The following is a 10724-nucleotide window of genomic DNA, read 5'->3' as shown; positions in this document are numbered from 1 at the left end:
AAGGACGTGTAAAAAGAAAATGTAAAAATAACAGATACATTAAAACAGTATAAACAAACCAACCAAATAGAAATTTGTTCATAATGTTTTACCTTATCCTGCTTATATCCCCAAAGTTTTTCCAAAAAAGGGATAAATGATCCAAAGTTTTCTGTTAAAGGAATATTCACTAAAAAATGAAAATTCTGTCATCATTTACTCACCTTCGAGTTGTTCCAAATCTATACAAATTTCTTTGTTCTGATGAACACAGAGAAAGATATTTGGAAGAATGCTTATAACCAAACAGATCTTGCCCCCCATTGACTCCCATAGTAGGAAAAATGACTTGATCATTTTTTGGTTCTGTTGAACACAAAAGTAGACATTATGAAGAATGGAGGACAGAAAATCGTTCTGGGACACTTTTGGCTACTGCTGTATTTTTTCCTACTATGGAAGTCAATGGGGGGCAAGATCTGTCTGGTTACTAGCATTCCTCCAAATATCTTTCTCTGTGTTCATCAGAACAAAGAAATGTATTCGGAACAACTTGAAGGTAAGTAAGTGATGACAGAATTTTCATTTTTTAGTGAATATCGGGAATTGGGAAAGGATGGAAAATTTAATTGAACTAGATAGAGATGTGCGAGCTTAAATGAATGATGGATGTAGTAAATGAAAGAAGAGAAAGCAACAGATTACTGAGGTCCGAGGCAGGTTCAGAAAACTCCTCTCCCTGTGGATTTGAAGACGTCCTGTTTTACTTTTCCTTTCCTGCAGGAAACTACTCCTCACTGTGTGCAGAGACCTCTCTCTCTCTCTCTCTCTCTCTCTCTCTCTCTCTCTCTCTCTCTCTCTCTCTCTCTCTCTCTCTCTCTCTCTCTCTCTCTCTCTCTCTCTCTCTCTCTCTCTCTCTCTCGCTCACATACACAAATACACAAACTATTTCAATTACGTGTGCAAATAAACAGACTTCGAGCTAAATGAACATACAACACAGACAACTGATACGCATCTTTTCACGCCGTTTGACCGCCCCTTGGGTGTTTTATTACTGTAAACATTTTTATTATACTTATGTCCATATTTTCACACCTATACTGTACCCCAGTCATTCTAGGCACCCATCTGCCTTTCGTACGTCAAAAACCCAAACCGGACTACATAAGAACTACATCAATTATTAAGAGGGACAAAACTGAGCATAAGAGACGGGAAGAGCTGAAGTTAAACAGCTGGCTGACACAGCGGCAGCAGTGTCACGGCTGCATGAACGTCTCTTGTTGTCGTGGAGACGTGACGCGATAAGATCTTCCATGATTCATAGCCGCTCACATGTAGTTTATGCCTTTTGTGCTGTGGTCCAATGCCGTGCCAATAATGATCTCTGGTCGCTTAGCAACGGCAGGGCATGGGGTGTCAGGTGGAGACCCGCCCCATAGCACAAACACTTTGTACTGAACCTAAACTCGTTCACCTGAATTAACTTGGCCGGTGTTTTTGCTCCATTAACTTTGAGGATTTAAACATGTCAACTGTCAAAGCTGCAACTTCCTCTTCCTGGTGTGTTGTGTGTGCATGAGGGATGGCTACGACTCAAGGAAGTGTGCAGTTAATGCCTTGTATTGATTGAAGTTGATCAAAGAATTCATGACATAAAAAACATCATAACATTAGTTCATGTGCTACATTCCAAGTCTTCTAAATTGTCATCATTTACTCACCCTCATGTCATTTCAAACCTGTATGACTTTCTTTCTTCCGCAGAACACAAAAGAAGATATTTTGAAAAATGTTGTTAACTGGACCCCATTCACTTGCATTGGTTTTGTGTCCATACAATAGAAGCGAATGGGGTCCAGTGCAGAACTTTCTTCGAAATATCTTCTTTTGTGTTCTGCGGATGAAAGAAAGTCATACAGGTTTGAAATGACATGACGGTGAGTAAATGATGACAGGATTTTCATTTTTGGGTGAACTATCACTTTAACAAGTGTGATTTAAGAAAAAAATGTGTTGTTATTGATATATATTGATATATCCTGTCCTTCAAAAGAGGGAAGGAAAGTGCAATGAATTTGTGCTCTTTATATAGAAAATGTTAAGAAACATCACCAGTTTGATGTTCAATATTAATAGTCATTATATGAATTGATAACATTCAGAAAGTAAAGAAATATTCATTTAATAGGTATCGGCAGATATCACTCTGAATAATTGGCAAGCGGAATCAGTGAAATCTATCCATGCATCCTTACAGTAAAACCCTGGAATTTGGCCTAATTAAAATAAAAACCTAGTGTAATTGAAAACAACTATATGACGGAGGAATATACCAACACCACATCAAGACTTTCACAAGAAATTCACAAGAATTTCACAAAGCTAGAAAATAGGCCAAGAGCCCTGCAGGCTGAAATTTAATGTCAATGACCAAAATGTCATATTAGAAAGATATTTTAAATATGAGTCTGGATTTGTGTGATTTATCAATGTAAGTGACACATACTGAGTGACAAACACGTACTGAGGTAAGATACACGTGTGCGTGTGTGTGTGTGTGTGTGTGTGTGTGTGTGTGTGTGTGTGTGTGTCGTTCACCTGTGTCACAGCAGGAGCTGAGAACATCCCTCTCTCTTAATCCCTCTTTCCGTTTCCTCACCCTTACATCTCCACATGCACACTTTTCTCTCTAGTCAAAATATACAGACATCTTTCATCCTTGCTCTATGGACTGACGCGTGTGATCCAGTCCTCTCCGTCTATACCAGTGGTTCTCAAACTGGGGGCCCCAAAATGGATCCAGGGGGGGCCACGGATTTTGTGGCATTTTATGAAATATAGAAATTTATACAGAAAAATACAGAAAAAATAATCTTTTGGTTTGGACCACCAACCAAAAGAATTGATGTTTCAGCGTTGTGTAACAGACAATGTTTTTGGTTTAATTGAAATTCTAAATTTAGGATTATAAGTCTTTATTTGGGGCCGCAAAGGGATGCACTCTACACAAAGGGAGGCTTGCAGTGAAAACGTTTGAGAACCACTGGTCTATACGCACCCAAAAATAAACATCCTTATGTCTCAGACCCGGTCAGGAAGTGCAGAGAACAGACATTTCTGTCTTTCAGAGTCCATTAAGACTGGAATATAGGTGTGCTATAATGCTTTCTTCATTTCTGCATCACCTCCCTTTTTCTCCATTCACCCATCATACACAATAACTATATTTTCACACTGTGACCAGTGATGGATATTGTTTACACCTAAGGGGCATTTTTATTGCTTTTTTTTTTACAAATCTTTGGCTTGCAGTAGAGGCACAACCCAGCATGTTTCTAGGGTCCTGAGGATAGTTGTGGGTATTAAACGTGTCTCTGTTTGGCCATTTATTTTTTAAGCAATATAGGCATTGTTGTTTAGTTTATTATACATATTATAAAAATGTATGTCGTGTTTAAAGAACACTTACCATTATTCAGCCAGCTGACTTTTTCTTAAACTTTCAACAGTGTTGAAAAGAAAAAGAAACATTTTCATAGATTAGTTTTGCTCAGTTTTTTACAGAGTAGGCTACGTGTTAACGCGGAGAGCACAGGCATACATATTTTTTATTATTTTTATTTCACAAGATATACGAAATAGTTTTGGCTAGCGATATGTATTGTGTATTTTTTTATAAATTCGTCAAACAGCTCCAGAACAACTCTAATGTGTGTTCTCGTCATAGATGTGATTTGTGTTTCTTTGCTGTCATTTAATGAGATTCTATGGATGCAATAGGCTGCGCATGATTTTTAAGCGATTTAAAAAAGATTTCAGTGTTTTGTTCACTTACATCACGTAATTGTATTTTGTGTTAGCAAAGTTAAATGTTGTCAGGGAATATTGGCATGAGTAAATAAAAAGGTATAATATTTTAAGATTAGCGCGTGAATGGAAGGTTGCAATATCTTTACCATAAAACACTCATCTAAACTAGTAGAAACCTTGCACATATTACATTTCTCCATAATAAAAGGAAAAAAATAGGATTTGATAAAACATTATTATTATTATAAAACATGAAATATTATTGCCAAACTAAATAAATTGATGTGATCACACGATGAGGATCATAAAAACTTTGTTAAAAACTTGCCTTTCACATATAGAATATGGCCATATAGAGATACTGTGTAGCTCATCCTTAATGAGATCTGTGCAATAGTTTTTGCTATTGTGACTGACATGCTGATACAACATAGAGCGAGGTGCTCATTTCCAAATCTTTTTCGTTAACTCCTATTTATGTTGGCCTCCCTATTGTGTAAGAAACCACAGTCAAAAAATCTAACGCGTTTCTTCTGTATATTTATCAAAGTAGGTCCAAATAAAATGGAAGTAAATAAATTCACACGTAGGCCTATTTACTGCTGCTTACGGGAACTGACTGCGAACTATGAATAAAGGCTTTTTATCCAACTTTTTTTTGGTCAGTAAGCATGTACATTGGCTTTGTAATTTAACCAGAATCATGCTGTGTTTATTTTGTCTATGACAAAGTGCAGAAATGCAAACAAAATAAAACGCGATTAGAACATCGTCTTCACAACATTTCAAGTAGGCCTATATATTTTAGTCTTAAAACTATATAATCGGTAAGTAACAATAACAATAATTATAATGGTAATAATCAATAATCGTTTTGTAATATGCTGACAGAATGCAAGCATTAATGTCATAACTCGTTTTCTAATTGAAAGGTAAGTTTAATGAGATATTTAAAAATGGTTTGATTACAGGGAAACCTTGCGGGCATGACAGTCATAAGTTGACAGATTTATTTTTGCTCGTGCACCTGTTTTATGAACCAATGATGTCTTGTTAAAGTCGGCCTCAGTCACCAGTTGTTGGCTCATTTGTTCTGCTGTGAAACAGCATACAGAATAATGAAAAGTGTGAAACAAAAGAGGTGGATCGCATCGTGGCAGAAGAATCAGGAAGCTTTATTTCCTTAGCGCATCAAATATGTGTGAGTGTGTGCAGGAGAGTAGGCGGGCTTACGGAGAAACCAAACCACAATTTGCCCTCCTTCTAGTTCAGGAGAAAGTCTGGGACGTAGGAGCTCAGAGAAACGTTTTACCCTGGCATTAAGCTGCAGACGTACAAACAACTACACATTTTATTCGCAAGAAACAATTTCTTACAGAAGACTGCTAAACTTGGGGTTTTACTGCTCTTCGGTTTTGCTTTGGCGCAGGTCGGCCGCGTGCGCAATGATGGCAACTTACCCTGGCCCTGAGGATAACGCCATGATCCTCATGGACACCAACTCGACGGAGAAAGACAGGACCAAAGACGACCCACAGCCCGAGAAGTTACCGGACAAATCTGACCCGACCCAGAAACCCCCGTACTCCTACGTGGCGTTAATCGCGATGGCGATCCGCGAGAGCTCGGAGAAGCGTCTCACGCTGTCCGGTATCTACCAGTACATCATCTCCAAGTTCCCTTTCTACGAGAAAAACAGGAAGGGATGGCAGAACAGCATCCGACACAACCTGTCTCTCAACGAGTGCTTCATCAAAGTGCCAAGGGAAGGTGGAGGAGAACGCAAAGGCAACTACTGGACCCTGGACCCGGCGTGCGAGGACATGTTCGAGAAGGGCAACTACCGGCGGAGACGGCGCATGAAGAGACCGTTCAGGCCTCCGCCGACGCATTTCCAGCCCGGTAAATCTCTGTTCGGCGGTGATGGGTACGGCTACCTGTCCCCGCCCAAATACCTGCAGTCGGGGTTCCTTAACAACTCCTGGTCTCCGGCGCCCATGCCCTATACCTCCTGTCAGATGAGCAGCGGGAACGTGAGTCCCGTTAACGTCAAAGGCCTGTCCGCGCCGTCCTCGTACAATCCGTACTCGCGCGTGCAGAGCATGGCTCTCCCGGGCATGGTGAACTCTTACAACGGCATGGGTCACCATCATCATCATCATCACCACCACGCGCACCCGCACGGGCTCCCGCACGCGCAGCAGCTAAGTCCCGCCACGGCCGCCCCTCCTCCGGTGTCCACGGGTAACGGAACGGGGCTGCAGTTTGCCTGCTCGCGGCAGCCCACCGAGCTCTCCGTGATGCACTGTTCGTACTGGGAGCACGAGAGCAAACACTCAGCATTGCAGGCGCGGATTGATATATAGAAACCAAGTTTCCTTGCTTAAAAACAATATGAGATGGTGATCGAGTCGGATTTTGCAACACACCAAAATAGATGAAAATAAAAGCGCGCCTGCGGTGTGGGACATATGTAACGAGTTGGATTATGGGGCTAAAATGTTCCTCCACGTGAGATGTGCTGGACATATGTATAAACTGTACAGACGCATATCATGTGGGATGGCCAGCAGATTGAAGGCACCGACATCTGGATTTACAAATCATGTTTACCTGAATCCCTTCTCAGCGTGCTGTCAGTGACTTTGGAAAGACGTTCTGGGCTCTGGACCCATTGTTCAGCCAACATGTTATTCTCTTTGCTTTTGAATGTTTAAGGACACAGTGGAGTTCAGAACGGGTAGTTAAACTGAAGCTTGGAGGGGACGCATGTACACGCTCACACCTGTGTTTTGGTTCTTTGTTTTCGCGTATAGGGCCCTTGATGCAGGGTCTTACAGGGGTCAGCGCACGTGACGGCTTGTTCGGACTATTTTGTATGTACTTTTTTATCAATATGAAATATGTTTAATTGCCTTATGACACAAGGGACCATGTTTAACTAGCACTTTTCAATCTTTTTTTCTTTTTATAGGTCTAGCTTTTTATCTTTTAATAAACTTTTTGTCAACGTAACAGTGGTCGTCAATTGAATAAATTATTATTATTATTACTATTACGTGACAATTATTATGATTAATTATTATAAAAAGATAAATTGTTCAACCAACAATATTTCCTTGATATATACCAACACGGCGTTTAGTGCTGTGAAATAGGTTAAATCACAGGCTGACATTAATTCTGCAAACAGGACATCATCAAAGTTGCACGAAAACAAAATGTTAACGCAATTTCTGCTATGTAAAATGTTTAAGATCAAACATAAAAACTGGGGGGAAAATCCCTTTTAATTTTTTATATTCGTTTAAATGTTATGTTACAGTTCACTGCGCGAAAATGGGAAACATATTGTATTCATATTTTTTTAAACTAATAGCCAGCAAATTTGTCAAAAATATTAATATTTTAGAAAAGACACAAATCTTTCAGCAGTAGGGCATCAACATGATAGAAGGCAAAACGTTTGAAGATTTAAGAAAATGAATTATTCATTTGAAATTAAACGCGCATATACCGCAACACACACACACCGCCATATTTGCGAACCATTTATTTAAATCGGAAATGTTATATATCGTTTAGGAGCATTAAGCTGTTTGGCGGTGTTTCCTCCATGCACGGAATATTCAAATGTTCTTTTTTTCGGGGTCAATAAGCCTGGGTCATAGGTAAAATACAATGGATTTATGATTGACAGACGCAAAATCCATTCAACATGAATTCTAAGTTGAACTGCAGTATACATGCTTGAGTGATACAGATCAACATCTCATTGTTTTTCACACATGGATCACTGAAAAACAGAACTTTTTTATAGAAGTTATTCCGTGGTACAGACATGGTGTCGCCTTTTTACAAAATAATAAACAAGTTACAATGTAGGCAGTATAGGCAGATCACTGTTTTTAAACTTGACCGTATTTCCAAATAATAATGGTCATTTTTATAAATTCTTCGTAGCCTATACAAAAAAAATATTATGATGATTAAAATGACTCTTGCATAAGAAGAACGATATATAGACCCTAAAAATAAAGTTACCGTATAAACAAGTTCAACATTGATTGCAGTTTTTTATTTGACATAACTGCAAAACAGAAAAGCAAAGAAAAAGACACATTTCAGCAACATATATTAAATATTGTTTAGTTATTTATTAATATAATTGAAAAATAAATCTCAAAGATATTCAGTTTAATACTGATCCGTTAGGAATAGTTTTATTAATAAAATATATTTTATAAATCTTTGTCCCACTTTCTCTCTGTTTGCCCTAAAACTGGAGGATCAGGAGTCTGTTTGTGTGACTGTGTTGATCTTCATCTTCTTGAGCATACACATTTAACAAATATAAAAAAGACCATTGACTAGACAAAGTCCATACACGAAAAACACATCGAATCTATATTTCTAAAATGAATCTAAATGTCGAATCTAAACACATCGAATCCAAAATCTTGTTTAAAGATTTTGACAAATACATTAGGTAACCCAATGAAACGCTCAAGATCATTCAGTAACTTCAAATCTCCTTTGCTTAATGCAAGCCAATATAATGAATGCAAACCTAAATCAAACATTATAGCGCAGTTATTTTTGTAAATATATTTATTAAGAATATGGTTTACAAGTTTTCTTATTGTTTCATCGTTATGCTGAAAACGTGTTTCACTGTATTAAAAAATACATATGAAAAGTTTGGTTCCAAAATGAGATAACTCCGTTTTTAAATAAAAAAATCATGTTTTTTTATGCATTCCAATTAATATCAATCAAACTGCAGTTGGTTTGTTTTGATTTAAGCCATTATCACTCAAAAAAGATTTTTATTGTGCTAACTAACAATAAAACACAATAAAAACATGATAACATAATAAAAAATAATTTTGAATTTTTTTAAAAAACGGAGTTACAGTATCTCATTTTGGAACCAAACTCTTATATTATATCAATTCAACATTTCACACACAGCAATACAAAAAAAGATGAAATATTTAGCTAATTTGATGGTATCTCGCTTCCATGTTTCCCATCCCCAAGCAGCCGAGCACTACAGTCTTTCTCAGGTGCCAGGTGTGCATCACACAATACACCCGCATGCAGGATGCCCGGGAACGGTGGGAGGTGAAGGTGGGCCCCCGTTAAAGTATGCATGCATTATGTGTGTCCTAATCAACAGAGAAAGCTGTTAGCAAACTAACCTGTTCACCTCAAATATTTTTAATGGGGTTGTTCACAGGGGAAACTTACATTTCAGTTTCAATTTCAGTTCTGCAATCGTATGGAATATTCTTGTTTTCTGTTGCTAATAATAAAAGAACAATAGAAACATAACCTTCAATACTAAATCACTATCAATCAACTAACTACTTAATAATAATATCATTTGGACATTTTAACAACTGGGATGAATAATAATAATATTTAAATGAATTAATGGAAGTATGTTGCAGATTAAAAAACGTTTAAACTTAAACATCTTAAATAAAACTCATGTTTTTTAACGTATTCGAACTATAATTAAAGTATTATTAATATAAAGTATTAAAGTGTTATTCCTTCGCCGTGTTCCCTAAAATCGAAGGCATAGGACTCGATACTGCGTATTTTAACGTAGTGAAATTAATTGTTTTAATACATTTTGTTAAATTTGTGATCGTTATTCTGGAGTCAAATTTACTCCGTTTACTGTATTGCAAGGTTGGGTGTGTATGCAGTTATGGCACCGATGGTTGTTATTGCATGCACTTTGTTTGCTGTCCGATTTAAGAAGATTACTTGTCACATCAAAATCAACCAGACGCATGAAATTGCGCACAAAGGCATCCGAGCACTTTTCTAGCACCGCGCGTGTATATCTGTGAGACGTATTTTGCTGTCCGTCGTTTTGCGCACGAAGAGCGACCACAGCATCTCGAGCTGACCCGGCCTCTGGTGTCACCACACAGGTTGCCAGTTTCCCGATGCTCGGGTACACAATTGAATTCCCGGGATTCTTAGCAGTGGTTTCCATGAGCTTTTCTGCGCACTGCGCCCCGCGCCTATTGCACAAGACACAGAGGTCAGCAATGTTTGCTATACACAGGAAAATAGCCAGAGATTTGATTTGCACAAAATCCGGCAATTGTTGTAATGCACAGGATTTTTTTTTAATTCAAAATAATTTGGTAAATGGAGTTTAGTGGTTTGCTTGAAAATGTTTTCCTCCCTTTGCTTTTGGAGATTCAGCTTGCGTGATGTTTTCTGTTATCTTCTGTGATGAACAATAGATGACACTAAATAAGCATCCCTATGCCAGAATTATTACAGAAGTGTATTATGATATGCCACAATCGTTTATAAATTGTTTGGGCAATCTCTTGACCAGAGAAAGGACAAGCAGTTGTCCATGATTAGGTTTTAAAATAGACAGCTAAAAATAAGAGATGTGTCATCTTCCTTAATAAAAGCCTTAGTTTAGTGCTAAATCACATCGGGACCTTGAAATGACCCCTGACCCTGGGTGAAAAGGGTACTCAGATGTTGTAATAATTCTAGGGAGCCACGGAGGTATTTAGTGAGCCAGATACAGTGTTATGCCTAATGATGAACAACACTTTATAGGCCTAACTGAAGGTTAAACTTAAAACCTGACCCCTTTTCTGCATGGTATGACTGCATATGCATAACATTTTTATACGTTTATATTAATTTGGGGACATTTTCTAAACAATGTTCTCATATAAAGGAGCTTCATGATGCCATAGAAGAATCTTTTCGGTCTAAATGGTTTCATAAAGAACCTTAAACATCCGAATTATAAAAAGGTAAGAAAGAGATGGTTCTTTAAAGAACCTTTGACGGAAAGGTTCTTTGTAGAACCAAACGTGGTTCTTCTACACTCTTAAAAATAAAGGTGCTTAAAAGGTTCTTCACAGTGATGCTAT

The 10724-nt window shown here is 37.9% G+C and overlaps 1 protein-coding gene across 1 annotated transcript; it reads left to right on the top strand.

Annotated features, from left to right (window-relative positions):
* Window positions 1-4856: 4856 nt before the first annotated feature.
* foxl2a (forkhead box L2a) lies at window positions 4857-6810 on the top strand. Its single transcript, XM_057351180.1, has one exon. It carries the CDS (start codon window positions 5241-5243, stop codon window positions 6159-6161), a length of 921 nt encoding a protein of 306 aa, XP_057207163.1. The 5' UTR covers window positions 4857-5240; the 3' UTR covers window positions 6162-6810.
* Window positions 6811-10724: the final 3914 nt, after the last annotated feature.

This window comes from Triplophysa rosa, linkage group LG14 (assembly GCF_024868665.1).
Source record: "Triplophysa rosa linkage group LG14, Trosa_1v2, whole genome shotgun sequence".
Classification (NCBI taxonomy): Eukaryota; Metazoa; Chordata; class Actinopteri; order Cypriniformes; family Nemacheilidae; genus Triplophysa; species Triplophysa rosa.
Note: the sequence above shows the minus strand (reverse complement) of the source record. Positions and strands in the feature narration are given on the sequence as shown.

What these genes read in the sequence shown, in the direction of transcription:
- foxl2a (XM_057351180.1), top strand. Translation starts at nt 5,241, where the DNA reads ATGATGGCAACTTACCCTGGCCCTGAGGATAACGCCATGATCCTCATG.